The sequence below is a fragment of the Melospiza melodia genome, chromosome 4, assembly GCF_035770615.1.
Source record: "Melospiza melodia melodia isolate bMelMel2 chromosome 4, bMelMel2.pri, whole genome shotgun sequence".
NCBI lineage: Eukaryota > Metazoa > Chordata > Aves > Passeriformes > Passerellidae > Melospiza > Melospiza melodia.
The window spans coordinates 11,613,840-11,638,129 of NC_086197.1; the positions used below are offsets into that span (position 1 = coordinate 11,613,840).

Genomic DNA, 24,290 nt, shown 5'->3' on the forward strand with positions numbered 1-24,290 from the left:
TAGTCTGATTATCCTATTCTAGCACTTCCCAAGAAATATTAAGTATGAGAACACAGCATTTCTAACAAAAGTTACACAAAATTCTTCACAAGATCAGTTACAGAGAAACCATCCTAATTGCTTCTACTGATCTAACCTCTCATTCATTCAGTCACATGCTGAAGTCATGATCAGCCTGTGCTTCAAATCAGCGTGGTTTTGGTAAGGTGCTGGGTGGGAAAAGGATTGATTTGTCAGATGATGTGCCCTTATAAAAATGCCTCAGCCACTGGTAATATTAAAATGGAAGCAGAAGCAGCACATGCAATCACAGCAAGGCAACAACCTCTGTTGTGAATTCCAATTTTTTGTCAAAAATTCAAAAAAATTCATCCATAATATTCCCATTACATCAATGGACTGGAACATTAATCTCCAGAATGTACATTCTAGTTCAGACTTTCTGACAGCCTTGGAAACTGGGATGCAGCAGAGGTGTTTATGTGACTTGGAGCTCTCCAACCTTACCTTCTTCTGAAGAACGTTGACTTTGCGTTCCTTCACCTCCAGCATGTCCTTGAGGTCGTGGATCTCTCCTGCTTGAGTGCCCTTCTCCTCTGCCATCTCCTGGATCTGCTTGGTCTTCTTGTTCAGCATGGTCTCCTTCTCCTCCAGACGCAACCGCAGCGCGTCCACCTGGGTTCAGAAACGCAGAACAAGCTTTGTTCAGCACAAGGAGAGAAACCTCAGGGAAGTGAAACTGCACTTCCACAGGGGAAATATTAAATAGATTCAGAAACTGAACACCCCTTTCTTTAAGAATTCTGAATTTCTTTATGAATTCAGCATACATGAGATTGGGATAAAACAGTTATCGTAAGTGACAGGAGACTAAATACTAAAAATAATCAGCCTGTTATTCCCAACAATATGTGAATAACGCTCCTTCTTGGAAAACCTCAAATCATACTTCTCATATAACTCAGGCTTGTATCACACAATGCCAGAATTTTTTTCCTCAAAGTAGAAGCCAACATAATGTGTTGTGTAGAAGTTCTCTCACATACAGAAAAACTGAGCCCTTTATTTGAAACATTACTAATAATCAGAGAATAAACACAGACTTGTTGTACCAGACAGTCACTTTATATTGTAAATTTTAATCACAGTAGTAGCTGAGCCTGATGGTAATTAAAGCAGAGCTCTTTGTAGCTACTGCAGATCACAACTGGAAAGAGGTTACCTTAGGATGGCTAAGAATATTTTGGCTTAAAAAGCAAAGTAATTGTTTAAATATAACATGTTTTCCACAGCATACAGTTTTATATTAAAGGCAAAATTGAACAAATGACACAGTACAGGATATTGTGGGTGCAATTTGGACACACAAACACACTTAGAGCTCCCAGGACCTGAGTGAATTTAGAAACACACTCTGGGAACTCTGTGGTGACCTCAAACTTCAAAACTGCATGTTGAGCATCTTTTGCTTTTCCTTCTGCATTTCTCTTCCATATGTGAAACAGAGCTCCCAAGACAAAGGAAATAGGAGAAGGAATCAGAGCTACCTGAATATAAATTCACTGAGAAGAGTAAGGTCACCACAGAGCACAGACTAATCTCAAAGGCTATTGTGGAATAAGAAATCCAACACCACCAACCTGCTCACGATCCAAAAGAAACCCACTGACCCTTATCCACTCAGCATTCAGCCAGAGCTCAAATCTGCCAGCTTGGCTGCTAATCTCATTTGACAGTATCAGATTTGGTTCCTGTTAGCTGAATCCATTACAGGACATCAGTCACACAGAGTAAACAGGCTGATCAATGAATTTCTAGGTCCTTCTGCACAGCACAGACTAGCAGAGACGTGAAGTGAAAGGATGACAACCACTGGACAGCCCCAGCTAGGGTAAGAATTTAGGAATTTACTCTGTTTATGGTATTTTGTGCAACATTTAGTTTTAACCTATTATTCTAATTCCATTTTACTTTGCATTGCTAATGGAAAAGTTGTCTCTGGGGCTCTGCATTTCCAGGGTTCCACTCTCAAAACCCTTTGGTGCTTTGTCTGCCTTTTTTCACACAGACAGAAAGCACTTTCCCTCTTTTGCAGGGAAAGAGCTGCCCTGCTCTCCCCATCAGCATTGCAATCCCACTGCCACCTCTGTGTCTGGAGCCCTCTCATTTACACATACATTATTAAAATCACATTCCTCACTGCTCACCCAGCAAATGGGGCATATAGTGGGATCTGCAGGGATATTAGAGTACCAGGTCTTACCCAAATATGATTTAGAGGATGGGATAGTATTTGCAATGAAAGGTTTAGCAGGTGGATCACGCTTTGTCTTCTTTTTAAAAACAGACAGTTCCATAGATTGATTAGGTATGTTCTTCCCTGGGAATCTTTGATATCAAAGCTAAGAGTCACTTTCATTAATTTTTCAAGGGAAACTGAAAATCTCCCTCACAAGAAAATAGATAATACTCTCAACAGTTGTGTTGCAAAATATTTTAGACAGTCCAGATGCCTACAGCACAGCAGTAAGTGAACAGAGAACATCTGCAAATAGAAATTTATCCACAGAATGCTTTCCATTTTCTGATTGATTATTCTCTTTGAACTCTATATTAGCTTATGGTTTGGGGTAAATTGCATTCCTGGTTTTATTTGTGTGAGGTCTTTGCCTAGGAAACCATAAAAAACACTTTCAAAAGTATTTTCAAAGGCTGGCAGGACACACAATCATCACCTTAGCACTATTCCTGGCAGAACACTGCACTTGTTTATCCATGTCAGCTCAGTTTATGCATGGCATCCTCCCACAGTGACAAGAATTGAGGTCTGTGGGAGACAGATGATGCCAGCTCCAGCAGAGTCAGCTCAGGATTTTCTCAGCACACGGAAACAATCAGGCAAACACTACTGAGGTGCTGACACCCCTTCTCCTGAACTCTGTGTCTTGGATGGTTTTCTCTTAACCCTGTGTTAACCTAACTGCTTTCCCAGTAATGGACTGCCATGTCTTTAATTCTGCACAGCAGGTAAAACCCTTCAATGCAGCTCAGGCCAGTCCTTCCTGTCACAAGGGGCTTGCAGCAAAACAAGCACACCTTTAACCCTCCCAGGCACAGGGGATCTCTCTTCAGGTGGATACCACATACAACACTTAAATTTCTTCACTCTAAGGGTGATATATATGAAAAACTGTGCTGGGACCACTGATTTGTCTTCAAAGAGTTTTCCAGTAGCCGTAAACAACATTTTATGTCTCTATTCTTAATGTGTCTAGCCATGTATTAAACATGTAGAAATCCAAATTTCAAAGGAAAATTCATCCATTAGTAGCTCCAATTACTACCAGAATAAGCACAATAAATGAAATTATATTTATATAAATCTCATCTTCAGCCTTTTTTAGAATCTTGAATTCTGTAAAGACAGTTTTATCTTTCAGAATATTTTCAAACTACAGAGAAATCATTTAAGTTTTCAGAAGTCCACAGTGAGTTTCAGAACCTCACTGTGCTCCTGAGTTTCAGGAGCTTGCATTAATAGGACTAAGATTGAAAACATGAGTTTTTTTCTGAATTTTATCACCATCTCCACTGTACAGTAGCAAGCAGTTTATTCCAACCTTGGTGATTCCCATTCAGGTTTAAGAAGATGTCAGGGATGCCTAGAAAAAACAGCACTCACTTTTCCTGAGTGATTCTTCACATCTACCTGACACCTGTTCAAACCCTGGCTGAACCATAATTTGGATCAGTGAACCAAACCATACTTTACCCAGTGGTATCAGAAGGTACAACCTCCCCCATGCTGTATCCAAGCCCCAATTGCTCTGTAACAGCAAAAATCTAAAGTTTAATTCTCTGTAGGTGTGACTACAGTAGAGACAGCAGAAGGAACAGGTGGAACACCAATCCTGAAATGTGTATTCAAGAGCCTGCAAAGTTTCTAACAGGAGCCAGCCACTTTTTAAAGCAGATGTTGAAGAAATTCTATGTCAGCATTCAGGATTTAAAAATAATTGAGAAATGCACAGAGACATGAAATTAAAATTGGTATGTGAGGTGAGAGTTGCTTTTTACCTACTGTAGCTATTGTTAGGTGAAGTTTCCAAGTGTGAGTACATTTTTAAAAGAATCAGTTTTGTGACATTCCATTACTAACTGGCAAACATATATAAATCCAAACATATAAATCTAAAGAAGGAGTTAAGCCTTTTTACTGATAGCATAGTCTGTAATTAAGACTTTAAAGCTATGTTTATTGACTGACTTGAATTTAATTCTCTATTTTTGACACAGATTTTTCTTTTTAACTAGATTAGAGTTGACTCTTCACCTCCTTATACCAACTGCAGCATATCCAGTATGGTCAGTAGATGAGAGTGAATTCTTCCTGAAAATTCAGCTCCCAGTTTTCCAGAAAACTTAGATTACACAATGATGCCATGGAGCAGAGGTGCTCACACCTGGCTTTGTGCAGAGGGTGTTGAGCTCCTGCCAGGGTTACAAACTCAGTGCAGGACAGATGTGCAGCTCCCAAGGCCTGCTTGTGCCAGGAGTTTGTTAGAAGAGTTCAAATGCTCTTCCACAAGCTCTAGCACAGGACATCAAACACCTGAATCCAGTGAAGTCAGTTCTGTGAGCTCACCTGAGTGTTTGCAGGTGCCAGCACTGGGTGTTCAGGTGGCTGCTGCTGCTAAGCGTAGTGAGAAACACCCAGCTCCCATTTGGACATTCCTCACTAAATATAATCCACTCCTCTGTCTCTGATTTGGCAGAATCTACTGCAGTTTCAAAATGCCAGCATAAGCCTCAATAGAGAAAAATCCTCAGAAAATTTTATGTTCAAATGAGATATTCAAAGCAAATAAAAATGTCCACATGATTAGATTCATTTTTCTACTGAGTATTAATCTGAATTTACCATAGGAACAGACCAATTACAGACCCATGCCAGCTTGGGCAGTATACAAAAATAAAGGAGAGCATTCTCACTGGTTAATGCAACTTCCCACTGAAGCCACAGAACTTCTGGCACTGATCTAAGCTGAAGGGCTCACTGGGTGAAAACTTTATATGGATAAAGCCTTAATTCCAACATAAATACTGACTTATTTTTTGTTTTGTTTACAAAGTGACTCTACAATTTTAGAGCTATTTTTAAAGCTTTCTTCACCAATTGAAAAGTTAACCACAAAATCCTCTCCACCCAACAGCCCTCAAGATAAACACCCCACAAACAGCTCACTGCTGCTTGTAGCTCTAGTGTGGCAGGTGGCACATCCATTTTTGAGATGTTCTTTTCCCCACCTGTGAGCAGGTTCTTTAACAGAAGACTAAATAAGAGGTAGAGGCTTGCAGAGGTATACTCTTTGCTTTTAAAATGTTTATTTAAATCTGACTTTAAAAAACTGATCCCCTATGAGGATGTCTGACAATGTATGTCAGAAACTGCAGCTCTCTTCCTCCTCACACTCTCTCTAGGTGTCTTGAGAGAAACTAATTGGGTTCTAACATTGACCAGTGCCAAGAAGTGAGGCCAAGCAGCATCTCACATTCCTACCTCATTCCCAAAGAAAACCCTTGTATGGAAAGCTACAATTTGCTTTAAAAAACCCAAATCATCACAGGATGCAAAAACAAACATCTCAGCTGTATGTTCTCAGCATGTTTCAATCCTCTACTTAAGGGGATCACCTGTGAACACAGAAAAAAGGTGACTCTGTGATAATTTAATTGTTGAGCTTTCTGACAAGAACTCCAACAAGGCTGAAAAAGATGAGATTACCTTTCAAAAAGTATAACTATCTTCTTGGAAGGAGGAATCCAGTTTGGTTTTGTGGTGCTACATGAGAATTTCATTTGGAAGCAGCCAATGAAGAACAAATATACTCAATGATTATTTAGTAATATTATAAGTTAGAGAGTAGAATAATTCTCTGTATTAAAGTATTTTGGTCTTTAGGTAAACTAAAATCAAGATGTTCTGAATAACTGTCAAGAGTACCTATCAATGGTATATAACCAAGTCTTCATGGTTTTAAATACTGTGTTTCAGTTCTGGACATTTTAATTGAATAAATATGTTTATCTACTGTACCAGCTGAAAATATGATCCTCTACTGAAGTCTTTTAGCTTGTTAATAAAGTAAATTTGTTCAAGAACTTCACCTCTCATGGGTAGAAAAGTACTACTAATTATTACTTAGCAGTGAGAAATGTGTTTCTAGTTTTGTAGGTTTGTCACCGTACTGCACATTTAATATATCTATATTCTTTGCAATCACTGCAATGGATCAAAGCCTGCATTTTACCTTTGAAAATGTTTATTCACCTAACACCTGCTTTAATGATATTTTGAAATTTAAATATTTCTTTTAAACAGACATGTACTAATCTAAGGTACATCCATGAACTAGCAAAAAGGAATGAACAAATTTAACAGGATGTTAATTTTTAGTTTATGAATGTAAATGTTAACACTTTCCCAATTATACCCACTAACGCAATCTCAACCTCTACATACATCTGAGAATAATCAGAAAAGCCATCCTGGAACATCCAAAAATTACTATGCAGCTTCATTGCTGCGTGTCAACAAGGCCATGAGCACCCACAGATTCACCAATTTTGGCTAAAGGGAAGCTAAATAAGGGTAAAAAGTTCAGACTAATTCTCTTATGCTCTGATAATATGGAATGTTCCAGCAGTGTGACCCACAATTTCCCTGCATGCCTTTTTCTCAGCTCCTTTGGCTTTGACTCTCAGCTGCAACAACACAAAGTTTTTGATGCATCACTGCCATCTTTTGGACTTCCACTAACACTACAATTTTCCAAGCCAGGGACTGAAGTGCTGTCTGCACATGACATTTCATGCTTGCTCTTCAAGAATGTCCAGAAGCAACCCATTTATGCTGCATTCATTATCTGTGTGATGTTCAGCTATACATCTGGGTCTTATGCAATATGGGAATTTATTAAGCATTTGTCATCAAAACACAGTTTAAAAAATCTTTTTCCTTTACCTTGGAATAAGCATCATAAACCACGAAAGTCCATATTTTAGGTGTAAGCAAAGCAAGAGTTCCTGGACATTCTGACAGTAATGGTGAAGCCTCTGCAGAGTGCTTGTTATTGGAATCATCTTCCTTTCCCTTCTCTCCTCACTGAAAATAAATCCTCCCAGCTCTGACATTGCAAATTTTAACTCAGCCAAGCACTTATGCACACACATTTGCCTTTAAATCAATCCCCTGGCCTGGAGAACCAAACATATAATCAAAGATACAGAGTGCTCAGAACAAGCAGCACTGGATGGCAGCTGTGGGGTTGTACAACCTAAGAACTGAAGAGAACATGAGTTTTCTCTCTTTCTGTGTGCACACTCAGCAAAGATCATGGGTTTTCTCTTTCTCTGTGCACACTCAGCAAGTACAGGATTGCCCACTTCACCTCTGTCTGCAGGATGGCAGCTCTCTGCTCTTTAGCTGTCAGAGACTCCTTGAGAACCTCGATGTGCTGCTTGCTGTCAGAGAACTGATTGGTGAGGGTCTCCAGCTTGGTCTGCAGGGCCAGCAGCTCTGTGTCCTTGCGCGACAGCTCCTGCTTCACCTGCCCAATCTGCAACACACAGGAGGGATGGGCAAAGGGACAAATCATTCGTGCCTTCCTTACAAAAATTACTATAAATACACACAACTATCAACCAACTCTGAAATTATCCCACAGAACTATGAAGCCTTCAGTTACCTTGAGCGAAAGGCTGGCAAAAAATTTGTCATGAGCAAAGGATACAAGGAAAAAGAAAGGGGAGCAATGTCATCCATTTTTCAAGGGAGGTTCTTTTTAATAGTGGCAGTCTGCTGTTATTCATCTTCCAAAGGACTGACCAAACCCAGACAGGTAACAGGGACAAGGTTTTAATGAAGATGAAGCAGAAGTGTAATGACAAAGGACCCCTGGCCTGTAACATCAGAGCAGATGAGACACCTGCAGGGCTCTCAGCAGCACAACATTTGCTTTGAAATGTCAAATCAGTAAGCTGCCCTCCAGCTCCTCACCTATCCATCCAGCCTCATGCTTACAGAGGACTGGAAGACACCTTTACCTTTCCTTCTATTTACAAAACCAGTATTTTATTCTATGAAACATAGTTTAGTCTGTGGAAGCCTCTAAAGTCAGATTCAAATATTCATCAAAACAACATGAAAACCGTTTGTGGAACTGCATTTTGTTAAGAGCGATTTCCTGCATTTAATGTAGTGAATTAGATCAGTACAAAAACGCAAATTTATTTGAACAAATGTATGTTAGATTTTTATTACGAAAAAAACAGTAAATGTTTTTAAAAAAATTATGTTATCTGAAATCCTAGTTTAAGGGCAATCATCACTCAGGACAATTTTTATTAACTGTCAGAAAAAAATAATAAAAGATGACAGAGAAAGCTAAATGTAGTTTTAAGTCCAAGTTTGTAACCAACTTTCTGGTTTGCTTCCTGTCTCACAAAATAGCAATATTTTACTGCTACCTATTATATAGCACAGGTGGATGTATTTCTAAAAACAGTCTTTCTTAACTTGAACAATTCTGTTTGTGACATTAAAAAAACTTCCCTTAGCCTCAAAAGCACACTGTCCAGTTCTTCAAAACAGATATTAAAGGACATCCCAAGATTAAAAAATTGTCCAAGTCACTGTCCATGTTTAGAAACATGGCACGCAAACAAAATAATAGTATAGTTTATAATTTTTTTCAAGTTTTTGATTAGAATATATGCACATACTTGTAGAAATAACTGAGAAAAAAGAAGCTTGGGTAAATGCACTTTTATATTGACAACATTGTTTCAATAATGGGCAATTAAAGGAAGAAAACTCTTTACCAAAAAGTATTAAAATATTATCAAAATAGATAACCCAGGACTCCTGTGTTCCAGTGTGAAACAGTGCAGGAGAACATGCATCTCTTAAAAACCTCTCAAACTCCTTTTACTAAATGTAACACTGAGAGGGTATATAAGAATTTATAGAACGACTCAATAGTTTGTTGTTCACTAATTCAAACCTGCTAGGTTGTTTTTTTAATATTTTACTGAAAGCAAATATGCCCAGAGGATGATTCTGCCACCTATTTCAATTCACCACAGAGGTACTGATGTCAGCTGCACTATTTCTGCTGTCAGCCACCAGTTGCACAATATTGCCAGGCACAGAACTGCTGCAAAGAGCTGAATTATTTACTGGTTATCTTTTCTAGAGTATCTAAACAAAAAAAGCCTCCTTAAAAAATTTCAGATGACACAAACTTTTTCAATTAGTAAGTAGATGAATCAGAGTAAAACTTTCTCAAAAAGACAGATTGTTTTTGGGCACATGTCAGAAGAGATGCTTACAGCATTTTATTAGGTGAAGATTCCCTAGCAGCCCTGTGAGATTCTTGTCTCTTGACAAGATTCTTGTCTCCCATGTCAGAGCTGCAAGCCCACCCTGCCAATGTGCCAGAGCTCTTTAGTAAGAATGCAGCACACACCATCCACATTTGCAAGAGCAGTAAAAACAGCATCAAGTGCTCACATCTTCCTTCTTGATGAGAAACCATACTCACTTCTTTTGAGTGAAACTCCAACTTCACAGCAAATAAACTAAATTCATGCTGCTAAAATCCAGCAATCAGTTTTAAAAGCGTTCAGCATCCAGATTTCATTTTTTTGTGAAAAAATGTTAAGAGGGTTCAACACAAGTTTTCAAATTATTTTTTTTAACTAGGAAAAGGAAATCTCTTTGAAAGTCTGTCCCCAAAATGGATGCTGAATGCTTTTGAAAATCTGCTTCAGTAGAGAAGAGTAGGCTATTGCTCAAACGGCTCATACCATTAAAAAACAGCAATAAAACAAATACAGATGTTCAGCTGGAGACTGATGTTATTTATGGACACCAAACCCATGTGAATAAAAAGGTAGCTACAAGGCTGAGCAGGCTGTTAGTTCTACTTGTTATATCAAGCCATGAAGGAGGTAGGAGAAGAAAGCCAGAAGAGTTAGCAAGCCCCAGTGAATGGCCACTGCACACAAAAGAGAGATCTTACTGCAGAGACCTCGGTCTGGAGACCAGCCACTCTTTTTTTCAGGTCCTCCCCTTGAGCCTCTTTGGCACTTAGCTCTTCCTTCAGTTGCTCTACCTGTCACGACATCGTTATGCTTTTAAATATTTATTATTTGTCAGCTCCCAGTCAGCCTGTTGCAGTCCAGCTGACTGAAAGTGACAAAGAACTGAACAGAAGGATCAACACTGGTCACTCATGTTCTCCTCCATTCTTCAGTGAATCCTCTCAAAGGTTTAATGTCTGTGTAATTTCATATAAGCTGCCTGACAAGAATTTGATTATGAAACAGAAGATATACAGTTATGGTTATGTTTACATATGTCAAGTATGTGGCACTTATCCCAAGGGTTTTGAAACTGCAGTTCATAAGGAAATTACAACAGGAAAAAGGACATACTTCAGCTTAAGAGAAATAATGTTAGTTTTCAAGCTACAGCCACAAATTACTTACACAATACAACGCTGAAAAAATAAATGCTGTGCAATTACAGAACAAAATGTGAGGACTGAAGATGGCCATGAGTCATGAGCAAACAGATACCAAAAAGGAACAGATTTTTTGCAGGAAAGTAAGTGAGCAGACCAGGAGACAGAAGAGAAATCAAGTAGCTGAGTAGATCTATAGATTGAAAGAGGGAGAGGACAAGGGGAAATTGAAGAGCCGGAAAGAAGGAAAGGAAGGCAGGAAAGGAAGGCGGGAAGGGAAAGAAAGGAGGGAAAGAAAGGAGGGAAAGAAAGGAGGGAAAGAAAGGAGGGAAAGAAAGGAGGGAAAGAAAGGAGGGAAAGAAAGGAGGGAAAGAAAGGAGGGAAAGAAAGGAGGGAAGTGGTGCTCTAATCTCCTCCTCCATTCCTAATTTGAACAAGGTGCCCTTCAGTTCCTAGAAGCAACCCAGTGGGAAAAGGAGCAAAAGTAACAACAGATGTGGTTATCTTGAGGTGTTTCAGTGAACTGGTGTGAGGCAAGAGGAAGGAACCCTCACTTAGTACTCATATCCATTTCAGGGCAAGTAACTCTGCTTCCTCATTTCACCAGCATTCTTTTTTTTTTTTTGACCAATAACTTCAAGTAGGACAAATGCAGTGGGTTACAATTGTTCAGGACCTAGTAATTTTCAACCTCTGTTCCAGGGTTTGTATACTGCTTGCAGGGAGTGCACATAAGCTAATTAAGAAAGGCAGGACTGTTTACAATATACTTAAATTTACTGCACAAGAGGGCCTGGACCTTCACTAAAGAATGTTAGGACCCACTAAAAGACTGAGAATGGATTGACTTCTGCCTATAGACAATTCAATAGCCACTGTCCATCTTTACACCTGAGGATCAACATCTCTCACTGCTGTATTTGTCCTGTATTCCACACAACAGTATTAATGTCAGCACCACAACTGTTGTAGACTCTGCTCTCATGCTGACTGCAATGCTGGAAGAAGGAGAGTGCAATGGAAAGCCATTATCGTGACAGTTCACCCTCTTCTCTACTTTTACGTAATGGAATGGCCAAACAGTTGTACAACAGTGACAGCAAAAAGAAACACCCTTTTTTAAATGAACTGCCTTTGGAAAGACATCAGACCAAAAAAAACCTGAACCAATAATGCATTAGCAAGAAGAAAAGGGGGGAAAGAAAAGGGGGGAAAGAAAAGGGGGGAAAGAAAAGGGGGGAAAGAAAAGGGGGGAAAGAAAAGGGGGGAAAGAAAAGGGGGGAAAGAAAAGGGGGGAAAGAAAAGGGGGGAAAGAAAAGGGGGGAAAGAAAAGGGGGGAAAGAAAAGGGGGGAAAGAAAAGGGGGGAAAGAAAAGGGGGGAAAAGGGAAAGAAAAGGGGGAAAAGGGAAAAAAAGGAAAAAAAGGGAAAAAAAAGGGAAAAAAAAGAAAAAAAAGGAAAAAAAAGGAAAAAAAAAGGAAAAAGATCAGTGTGACAATAAAAGGAAAACTTGGGGCACTGATCTTACTGAAAAACCATTACAATATTTTCAATTAATTTTTTCAAATTTTCAAAATATTTCAATTCAAACTTTTCTTACATATTTTGAAGTTATTTTAGTGGCCTCATGGCCAGGTACTAAATCAATTGTTTCCCAGCATTTGACTGGGAACCAGACCATAACTCCTAACTAAAGCATGCCCATTTCTCTCCCCTGTTCCCTCAGCTCAGTTTAACACAGGGCTGTCAGCTGTGGCCCAGTACCTTGTTTTTCATGAATTTGGAATGGCTCCTGTACACCTCCATTTGCTTCATCTCCTCCTCGCGCTCCTCTGTGCTCAGGGCTCCGTTGGACTTCAGCATCTGAATCTCCTCCTCCAAATCCCGGAGGCCACGCTCCATGGAAGAGATTTTTGAATCCTGAAAGTGATTAGAGGAGATGGGTAAAGACACACACACAAGTGATTTTTGTTAACATGCTGTTGTAGCAAAACAAAAGGAGGTACGTGTCCAATAAATTACCTGCCCTTGAAATTTACTTAGGAAGTTCTTAGGGAAATGAGTGTTCAAGTCTTTACATATGAGAGTTCAGATAGTCATTTTTCAATTTAGTTTTTACTTTTCAAGGAAAGCAAGAGTATAGTACTGAAATAAAACATGGTTCAGGGCAGAAACATCATGCAGGATGAAATAAATAAATAAATGAATAAATAAAGGAACACGAGGAAATACTGCCTTTTCAGAGAGAAATGTAATTCTAATTGAATGGACGGCAAAATGTGACTGGAAGAATGGTAAGAAATTGGGTTTGTGCCACTGGTTAATTAAGTGAGGTCACAAATGGGGAACAGCAAAGCACCATAAGCAAGGAAAACATGCAACAATCCATTATTGACTGGATAAAGCAGTAAAGAATTCTGGCTCATATGTACAAGGTATAAAACATCTCAGTGGGTTAAAAATAGCCATGTGGAAAAACAAAGTCAATCTATCATTATCCTCATACAGGATGATCAGAGCTATTCATTCTGTGTACCTGGTTCACTGTTTCTTTAGAAGTCTTTGTGTTAGAACAGCAAGAACAGATTCACACAGCACACAGAGCTCCATGCATACTCTTATGATCATGGATATGCATTCAGGAACTATTATCTCTTAAAGCAGACTGGTTTTTTTCTTATTTCATTTTCCCAAAATATTTAGTCTTTCCTGAAAGACAGATCTGATTTGAAACTATACTACACAGTTTTATAAACAAAACCTTTATAACCTATTCTTTGATAAGCAAAGCACAGCTAAACAAAATGCTGGTTTTCTTCACATAGGTTTTCATTCATGAGATGATATTTTTAAAAGCATCATTATGAAGATCTAACTGGATTTCCTGATTAATGTTTGATACTTATATTAAAATTGATAAAATGGATTTTTGCAGCAAAAAATTAGAGCTAGTAAGGCAAAATGATATGCTGAAATTGATAACAGTATTTATCTTCAGTGTTCACATCATTTTCCAGAAATGTCCCTGTGTTTCTCTTTTGATAGCAAAGACACCTAATGTTACCAGATAGTCAACTAGTTTCCATTACTATGGACCACAAAGATGACTAATAAAAGAGTGATAGCAAATGAAAAATGGGATATAAATAAGGAAAACACTGATATAGAATGGAAAAAGTTGCAGGAGGAAAAAAAAAAGGAAAATAAAAAGGAGGGATACAAAATGGAAAAGAACAGCTTGCAAAGACAGTTTCCAATTTTTCAACTCCATTTGTCCAAACCCTGTCTGATGTACTTTATGAGCAATTCAATATGAAATATGACTGCATAAAGCTGTGTAAACCACACACTTGATTATGGCTCCTGAGCTCTTGGCCAATTGCCATCAGTCCATTAAATACTTACACTAATGGCTTAAGAATTCAATCACAAATTCATCTAGAAAAGTTAGGTTCATGATGGTATACAGACATATTTCTAGCTATATGATCCATTCTTTAAGTGGGTGTCGAGTTTGCTAACTTTGCTAATACACAAAAAGCAGAGCAGTACTTCAAATGTTGATAACATAAAAAGAACAGAACCCACATCATAAAATCCCACAAATCTTTCATATTAACCTATCATTCTCATTCTTGTAATATAATGAACTTTGGGTTAACTGCAAGAAATCTGTATCTGCTGCTGCAGGCAGACAGAAGACAAGTTTTTACTGTGTCTGTCTCTTCAGTGATCAATAGCAACAAATAAAACAATAATAAGGGAGAATAAAATAGTAGAAGCATATGGTATTTGGTAGAGTCACCTTTCAGATGAAAACCCATTTTCCAGAGAACAAACTCTCCTGCTGCCCATACACACAACCATTTACCTTCATCTCAATAACAGTTTGGAGAGCCTTTGTCTTGGCCGTGTCGGGAGCGTTCTCAAATCGACGATGGATTTCCTGTGCCAGCAGAAATGAAAGCAGGAGTTAGACTAATGGCAGGGCCCCAATAAAAACATAATTACTAGAAGCTTCTCTTTCTAATACACAGCATAACTCAATGCTGCTTTCTGATGTTGCCAGACCACGCATTTTATCACTTCTCATATCACAGAACGGATTGCCAAAAGCTCATTCAACAGAATCCCAGCCACAGGTAAAAAGGCTCTGCACCTTTGACTCCCCTCTTACTCAACATAGGCTTGAAATGACAGCTGGGTCTACTACAAAGCTCCATCATCTCCCTGCTAAACTAATCTGAATTCTTGATAGTTTCTCATGGAAGACATACACATAATGCACTTCACTGGAGGCTTACTGAAAACAGCAACACTTAGGTTTCTATTTCAGCAAGTTATAAGGCACAGCTGTTGTTAACTCTCTTTTCCCAGCATTTTTTACCCCACAGTGGCAACATTTAACTACAGAGGATGAAAAATCTTTCTCAAGGCTCTTGGCCTTGAGCACAGCTGAAAATACAGGACTGTAGAGCACACTGCTCTAGGAGGCTCAGGGGATGCAGACTGGAGGATACAAAGTCCAGTGATATTTCTGTTGATATAAATTCACAGCAATATCATGCATCAAACTGCTTGCTAAGGGATAAAATTACAGAAAGCTGAAACAACTTGTACTACCATATAAAGCTGGGGTTTCAAGCCAGCGCATGTAAAAAGAGAAGCAACAGAGAAACTATTAACACTCTTTGACTCTTTGCCTTCAAACAGAGTTGTCCTTACAGCACACTCTCATGTTAACTGCAGGAATGTGAATTCTGTTGGAATGTTCATCTTATACACCAGAGAAATACTTTAGTGCCCACAGAGCACAAACTGTGATGCCAGTTAACCTAACAATGAATTGTGTCATGTGCCCACACACACAGTTTATCCATCCACTCCCCTCAAATACCTGAAAAACAAATACCAAGAGCCATTCAAAAATTGGTATTTTCAACAGAAATTGTGAAGAGTTAAAATTTTGTATGGCAGTCATCCATGCCAACTAGGTCCAGAAGATTAATTATTTGAATGAAAAAGGGTAGAGTTGCACAGTGCTTTTTAAAAATACTGAGAACACTGCTTGTAAGATTGTGAAGTTCCTACAAGCTCTAAAGTGAGCAAGACTGAAATGTGTTGCGACATGCCAAGGGCCACAAGAACCTTGCATAAGTCTGGCATAAGACCATTGGCATAAGTTGATGCCCGTGAATGGAATAAGAGAATCCAATACAAGGTTTCTCTGGTTGTAAATATTATATTTGTGTATTTTCTGAGAAGCTATTTTTACAAGCGTGTTTGCAGTGTACATTGGTATTCTCTGAAATTTAAAAAAAAAAATCCTCCTGAAAAAATAAACTTGAAAATCCCTCTAAACATATTTGTTTCTCTTCGAGTCAACAGAAAACTTGAGAGCCTCTGCACAATTATTACTGGCACCAGAGTGGAGCAATACCATTATTACTCTACTTACCTGTACCTGCATTCCCAAAAGGGATTTACTCAAAGAAATTAAAACAAACTCATGTGAGCTTTTAGCAACTGAGAAAACATAGGATTAGAAGGTCAAAAATTAACATGTCATAAATCTATTTCGGACACTGCATTATTTTTATTTTAGTGGTTAGGTAATTTCCACTTGTGCAGAGGCACTGTTTCTGACCTGTGAATATGAAATCAGATGCTGCTATGGAAATGGGATAGGTGGAATACACAGCAGGAGAACTGCATGTCTGTAAAGGGATGCTGACACAACAGTGTCTGCTTCCACCACTGCTCAGTGTTTTCCCAAAGAGAAAATTCTCCTAAGCTCCTTCTTGAGAAATGCCTCTATCCCCTCTATGTGAAGTGATGCTCTGCACTTCAGCAAAGGAAGTGTCCTACTTCTATTGCCTGAAGTAATTCCACTGTGATTTGGATGACATAACCTGCTGAAAAATAACACCTCCCAGCCCCTGACTGCACAGGAAGGGCTTAATTTTGGCAACATGCCTGTGATCCTGAAGAGCCTGGAAAAAAAAGCTACAGGCAGACGGAGCCTCTCTGGAACACAGACTGAAGGAAGGCACTGCACACATCCCCTTCTTAATTAGGAAATACAGGCTGCATCTATGTGGCAGAATGGAAAAATACTAATCTATCATATCTCTGATGTGTTCAGATTCTGTTGTGGACACACCTCCCATAGATGGATGAAAATAAAGATTTGAACCAGTGAAGCAGGATTTTGCACAATAGTTAAAAACACAGGGCCACAAAAATACCAGGATCAGAAAAACAGAAACCTAGTCTTTCACTCCTTGTAAGTTATCCATTCTGATAAAGTAATACAGGATTTGTCCTTTACTTTAACACATTAAGAACTTTATTATGTAACTACTATTGTTTCCTAACCGATTAGTAAAATTTAGCATCATTGCACCTTTGAGTGCATATTAAATTATTATAAAAGAGGGTGGCTCATATAAATCACTTTTTATGTTTTGACTGCTTTCATATGTTCAATAACTCCATTTAAAAGTAATAGCAAAAAGGAAAAACGAAATTATAGTGTTGCAATCAACTTGCACCAAAGTACATTCATAGGAAAAAATTCCAAAATGGGTTGCTCTGTCCAAAAAAATCTTTAAGATTCAATAACTAGAAACTGAAGGCCAGAAATAGTCAGAAGTTCTAAACAAGGTGGGCACCTTCTCCAGAGTTGGGGTTTATATTTCATCTTCATTTTTAATTAAGAATATCTATCTTCCTTTTCAAGAAAATCTACCACCATATGAAAAGATAGGAACTAAAGGTGTGTATCATAATTACATCTGCCAAGCAGTCCTGCAAGGCAGCACAGTGCCCCTACGAGGAACAATGCTCTAATTTTCTGGTCAGCATAATTACATAGAATACCTGATTAAACACACTGAGAACACTGAATATGTAAAGAATAGCTGTGATAAAGTGATTTGAACACACCATAAATAGTTACAAAGTCCATGGGTTTTTTTTTTTTTAATAATTCAAAATTAGAGAATATAGTTTAGAATTGAATGAGTCCTCAATACTGAGCAGTATTATCACTATGAATTATACACAAGTGCATAATAATGAGGGTTGAATTTAGTCCAAACCTTTTCCTCCTTCATAACCTGGCAATTGTTATCCCCTCAGTTGCTCCTGTGTCTGATTTTGCACAGGATTCAGGACAAATGTGAAGGTGCACTTGCAAACAATTATGTTTTTATAGTGGGGGAGGCTATATGCTTAAAAATAAAGCAACTTATCTCTCAGTAGCCACAAACAAGCAGTTTCCCAAGCCATAGAGGACATGCCTTCCATCTCCTGCCAAACTTGCATTATCAGGCAGCACATTCCACACAGAGAGTAACAAAAACATACCATTTCACACATTAATTTAAAAAAAATCACTAAAAATATTATGTATAATTAAAAGCATAGTCATTCTATTCTGTATTTTTTTAAATTTTAACTGTACCATTCCTATCTTTGAGTAATCAATCATGATGTCCTGTGCTGGATCTTTGCAACACTCATTGGAGAGTTTTTACTAAAAACTGGTTTAAATTCTCCAACCTTATCCTCCAGACCTCATTAAATGAATGTTATATCTTTTGTACTTAAGGTTTAGTCTCCCAGATGGCTTTTCTGCCTACCTAGATTTCAGCAACCTAGTTCCAATTAATTACAATAAAATGCAAATGTTCCAACAAAAGGAAAATTTCAGGAGCATCCATCAGCTCAGTATTCATGATCATTGTTAATTAAAAAAATTATTAAGTAGCTATAAAAGATAAAATAGGTCTTTAGTTGTGTAGAAGGACAAATCATACCTGACTAACCTGATTTTCTTCTACTTGTCTGTGTGACTAAGTGAGGGACAATGGGTGTTCCATGTCCCAGGGCCTCCAAACATGCCTGCAGACAAATCTGTGAGCCATAGGCTGGGTAAGTGGATAAAAAAGCAGGTAGCAAATGAGCTGGGCTGTCAGGCTCCAAGCCTGGTGCTGATGAGCACTGAGGGCAGCAGCTTCCCCCTGACAACCCTCAGTGCCTTCATGATCTGAACAATGGGACAGAGAGCACTCCCAGCAGCTTACAGATCTATGGAATTTGGGGAAACATGAATTGGACCAAGCTATGTGTCCTTGATGTGGAAAAAACCCCCCAAGCAGCCCAACTGCACCCTGGGCTGAGTGAGAGTGAGCAGGAGTGCAGGAGCAGGAGGGGGGAAGAAGGTGCTCCCCTTTGTGCAGCCCTTGTGACCACCGTGCCCAATTTTGGGCTCCCCAGTACAAGAAAGGCACTGAAAACCTGAACAGAGTCTGACAGGCACAAGATGCAAGGGGAGAGAGCGAGAGAAAAGTGTTTGTTCGGCTGAAAAGAAAAGGCTTGCGGAGAAACTTGACGCCTGCTAGAACTAACTGGAGCTTGTAGAGACGATGAAAAGAAAAGTCTTCTCAGAAGTGGAAGGATGACAGGCAACAGGAAGAATTTCCAGCACTGAAAATTTAGACCTGCTAACATGAAAAAGATTTTACCAGGAGAACAACCAAATGCTGGAGCAGGTGCCCAGGGAGGCTGTGGAATCCCCCGCCGCTTGAAATTGCTGGTTTGAGCAGAAGGTTGCATGAAATAACCTGTGGGAGAGCCCTTCAATCTGCATGACTCATTTATATAAATATCTTTACTACCTGGTGCCAGAAGGTGACTGGATAGTACCACAATTGTTTAGTTTCAGGATTTTGTTATGCATTTTTTTCAAAAAGTGCTCCATACCAGTAATTTTAACTTCTATTTAAGCAAGATGTAAAAACAAACTGAAAAAAAAACATATAAGAGTCCTGTAGAATTTATTTCATTGCTATTAGAGTTTTTGCTACTAAAATTATATAGTTATACAAGTCTGGAAGCAGTAATCATGGCAGTTCCTTCGGAAATTATTTCTGCATTTTTCCACTTGTCATTTCCTGCATTTGCAAACCCAATCAACATAATTCCCTGAAAAAAACAAAGTGACTGTATTCACAAAGAACATAACTTTGAAAGACGTGCTGGCAATTGCACACACACTGATAATGGAGGGTGCCAGTTGCTTTGAAGCTCAGCTACCCCTGGCTAAAGAAACTCATCTCTCTTTTGCAATTGTATTAATCCATTGAGACGATTATTTCTTAATCCAATTAAAACCTCAGATATTAGGACACTTAAGTTTGTTTACTAAGGCATCAACTAAAGTGAAAATTAAAGCACAGCTTCCTGCTCATCTCAGCATTTCAATCAGCAGGAAACAAAAGCAAAATCCCTCAAAATTTGGGAATTAGAGTAAAAGCAAGGTAAGATGAGAACTAATTCAAACCATCCAATTAGCTGTAAGCAGCAAGGCATTGTGATGAAATCTGACTACAGAAGTGTGAATTCAAAAGCTGAAGAAAAGTCAATTAAAAATTATATCTTAGTCTTGTAGAACTTCATTTACATGTGTGCTGTAATTAATTTTTTCTCTTTCCTCTTATTTAAGGTGCAAAAGCACTCATTTTGTACTTAAATTAGCTTCCAACTTAGGTTTTGGTCCTTCCACTACAAAGTTTGACATTTGTGGAAACAAACTTCCACAAATCTCACTTCTACTGAATAAAAGTGCAGGACAATGTGAACATCTCCAAGGAAAGCATACCTAGGAGATAATTTGTAAACAAAGCAAAGCATGTAACATGTATTGACAAAGAAAATCTTCTAATATAACAAAACATCAAAAGACATTGAAGTTTAAGCATTTTAAACCCTTAATCCCCAGAGAGATTTATGCATTGTTTCACATAGTTTTAAAAATCCTATTTGAAAGGTATGAAAGTGCAAAAATGAAATAGTAAGAAATCCTCCTGTATGTTGATGAACAGCCCATTCATATAGAAAAAAAATTGTTTTGCAATAAGCACAAGAATTAATTAATTTACCCCCCCCATGCTAGAAAAAGCATATGAAGAAACCTACTGAAATTTTATTAATTATTTCACTTTGATGAGACTATAATTATAATACAGAAAAAGCATCCAGACAGATGACTGGAGTTCTGCTTTTTTTCCATTTACTTAATACCCACACATTATTTAACTACTGTATAAAAATCAGAAATTTGCCATGCTAGAATAAGGTGCTTCAGATTTTTTTGTTGTCTGGAAAAACAGAAAACAAAAATTTTCAACTCTAAAAATACATTCTTTTCCAACCGAATTTTTCAACTTTTGAAGAATTATGAAGCTACCAGCCTCTGCACTGAGGAAAGTTGAAAATAATTTCACGTATGTTTGAACATTTTTAATTGTCATTCTCACCTAAGGTGACATACAGAATATTCCAAACTAAAAGGGTATTTAAAAAATTTAAATACATAAAAAATACATTATGCACGCATTCAAGTTGCAATAGCCCATTTTCTCAAATTTTGACCTATAAAACCTATGTTTTAAAATTATCTGCAGACCAAGAAAGCAATTCTAATAAAGACATAATTATTTAAATTATCTTGATTGAAATCACTTCTCCCCTTGCCATTTGCTTCTAAAAGGTCAAAAGCATGAAGCAGCAATAAAAAAGCAGAAACTTCATTTTTTACCTCATCAGAAAGATATGATGGTAGTAAGAGTTCCAGTTACTGAATCTATCTACTCCTGAAAAACAAAACTTCTCTCCTGAAGTATCTTATTTATGTTGCAAAATCTTGGCACGGAACAAAAGTGTTCTTTGAGTTAACTCTAATTGCTCCAATTAAAATTTCTAAATCCTCCTCTGAGCCCGGAGCAGAAAATGGTAAGAATTTTAACACGCCCTTGGAAAAATAATTTGTTTGCAAAACTTGTCACAGCTCATTAAAATCCAGTCAGACCAGAGAACCAAGCTCTCTGCACTGGGCACAGCTCAGCAGGGATGGGACACACGTGGATGCCACATCCCTCCTTCCTCACTGAGCTCCCTGCTGCTGCTCTCTGGCCACCAGAGCATCAAGTTTGGCTAATCTAAGTTTAAACACACCTGTGAGATAGGCTGGTGTGCTGTGCCAGACCTCTGCCCATGGGAGACAGAGCAGGGACTGCTCCCAGACAATGAGTGCTGATTCCTGGGATGGAGTGGGCAGCTTGACTCCAAACAGCCACAAAGAGGGGTCAGTCCTTGCAATAAAGCCATCCTAGGTTCACAAACAGCACTTTGTGGGGTTGCCATTTCAGCAAACACTCAAAAAAGGGAAGAAATAATAGCTTTTTCTGCCACAGCCTCTTTCCTTAAGCTCATTGTGGATGAGTGTCCTCATGAATCACCCATTTCAGTGCCTGTTTTACATACAAAACCTCCTTTATTTGTTAAGCACTCCATCCCTAACTCCTTCATTCAGTTTTGTACTCAGCTAGAATAAAAATCCATCTTGTTTGAATGGGCCCAATTACAAAAAAATAAAATAATAAATTACAGTCAAAACTGTAATTTACTACCAAACAGTTTCTGGACACAAAGTATAAAGCTCCTGTCAGTTCTTCCCTCATTCCACACTACTGTAACATGCAAGCCTTGACTCTAGAACTACATTCTGAAGAAAAAAACCTTCAGGATAAACAGCCTTCTTTCTGTTTTCAAATAAATGGTTGTAGTCAGCCATCTATACTTAAGTCCTTGTTGGACTGTCCTTACAAACCTTAGTCTGTCCATAGTACTTCAAGTGTGGATCACATCATATTCTGCTCTGATATCTGGGCTATTGATCTATGTAACTGAGAAAAATCCATTTCTAACCAGTGCATCCAGCACTTTGGGGAGTGGGGAGGCTGTCAAAAAGAGCACAGCAAGCTTGGTTATCTTTGGAGCTATGGACCACCACTGATAATTCTGCAACAGGCAAGTCTGGAACACAGAGGCAGCTTGGGAGCTATTCTGGAAGCTGTAATTCAGCTGCTGGATTTCATCAAGTATTTCCTCCTGGCATGAAAATCATTTTGTTTTTGAAAGTTAAGTCTAGAATACCAACAACAATAATTGTCACAAAGACTGAAGAAGGGGTATTCAAAATAGCAGCTGTCTTTTAATAAGCTATGAGGCTTAAGCTGTTTTCCAGGGTAGAGGAATGTGATGCAGCCACACTGCTATCTGCTGAAGTCAGGGCATTCTGATGTTCAATGAGATATTTAATTATTTGTGTTAATGAGAGAATATCCTCTGTATCAGTTGCTGAATACATCCTCTGCTGGATATAGTAACTTTCCCATGGACTTGGATGAATAATTTCTTGAGACTCTCAGAAGTCAGGGCAATTGGGAAAAGCCCAAGAGAGTCAAATTGCTTATAGAAATACCTCTCAGCAGCTGCTAGAGAATCCATTTTATAATCTGGATTTGGGAGACTCTGAGACAGTGCCCTGGGAGGTGATCAAAAATATCTGATGTCTTTTATATGAGGAAAAATTAAGCAGTACTGGATTTTTCAGACTAGAAAAAGGGATAACTCAGAATGGATATAACAACCTAAAATGGTGGCACACAGTTGTAATCTTATCAGAACCACAACTTGGACCTCTCTTAGAATTTATTTTCCTTAGGAAATTCATGCAATCTTTTTGCTATTACTGTTAATAGCAAAAGCTGAAGAAATCAATTAATTCTCGAGGTTTAATTTTCAAGGTTATACTGCTGGCTACTGTAACCACACTGCCTGCCCAAAAAACTGTCTGATGATCTTGAGTCTCAATATCACACTTTGAATTACATGTAGATTTTAAAGTTGGACAACAAGGGATACCTTTTTGCTTCAAAATGCAGATCTTTAATATTAATTTCCAGCAAATATTCTATCAGAAATCTAACACCCTTGCAGAGTCAGAAACAGTGGATTCTGACATCTCAGAACTTCTTTTGCTAAGATGGTCAGGACTGCTATTAAAATTTTCTACTCTGTCAGGAAATGAAATATAAACTGACCTTCCACACTCTTAAGAATCCCTTTGAGATACTAAAGCTTCCTTTAACAGCAGTATTTAAAGTATTTAGCATGCCTTTCCAGATACTGGGAATGCTAGATATAGAACCATCAAGAAAGTAGATTCATTTCTTCAAAGCAGCTCAAAAATTCCATCATTAGTATCTGGGACAGCAAAGGGCTAAAATAACCTACAACTATGGAAATACAGATGGACATAACAGAAGGTCAGCTGAGGAGGGTGATGCAGACACACTTAGCAGGTGACACACCTAAGAGAGAATTTCCACATGTGAAACATGGACAGCAGCTGTGAACCACGTCCTGCAGAGCATCTGGGTGCTCAGGCAGCCACATGCAGTAAGCTGCAAGTTCCTCTGATTTCCTCCAGCCTGCAGGGCCCCAGGCATGAGACTTGAGTTTGATGCAGGTAAGTCTGAGGTCACTTAGCTCAGCCTTGCTCAGAGCTCAAGGACACACAGGTACAAACAGAACCATTCCTGTTGTCACCCAGTTCCACAAGGAGATAAAATGGCACCACATTTTTGAGGTTACAAGGGTGCTCAGCTTCACAGCTGGATCCCACATCATATCCATGGTTTGAGCTACAAATTACATTATACCCAGCTTACACTTCTCAATTAATCACGGCCAGGTAAGCAGCAAGAAGTAATTAATTTTAAAACATTTGATAAATCACATTTGCCCTTTCAAGTCAGTAGGTCATCTCCACCTCCTCTAGGAAGTACCTTACCATAAAGACTAGCATTTAAGTGACTGATGATTTCCAAATACGTATGAATGGAACAAGA

At 38.5% G+C, this 24,290-nt stretch overlaps 1 protein-coding gene across 10 annotated transcripts in view; it reads right to left on the bottom strand.

Annotated features, from left to right (window-relative positions):
* ERC1 (ELKS/RAB6-interacting/CAST family member 1) overlaps positions 1 to 24,290 on the bottom strand; it is a 271,131-nt gene that overhangs the window by 185,677 nt on the left and 61,164 nt on the right. For 4 of the 10 annotated variants that reach the window (XM_063153879.1, XM_063153880.1, XM_063153883.1 and 1 more), the window contains exons 4-7: positions 14,399 to 14,473; positions 12,292 to 12,447; positions 7,452 to 7,619; positions 508 to 675 (exon numbers count right to left, since the gene is read on the bottom strand). In XM_063153879.1, coding sequence (XP_063009949.1) covers positions 508 to 675; positions 7,452 to 7,619; positions 12,292 to 12,447; positions 14,399 to 14,473 — 567 coding nt within the window. Of the gene's footprint in view, positions 1 to 507; positions 676 to 7,451; positions 7,620 to 10,085; positions 10,179 to 12,291; positions 12,448 to 14,398; positions 14,474 to 24,290 lie in introns of all 10 variants that reach the window. The other 6 variants (XM_063153874.1, XM_063153877.1, XM_063153875.1 and 3 more) reach the window with 2 other exon arrangements.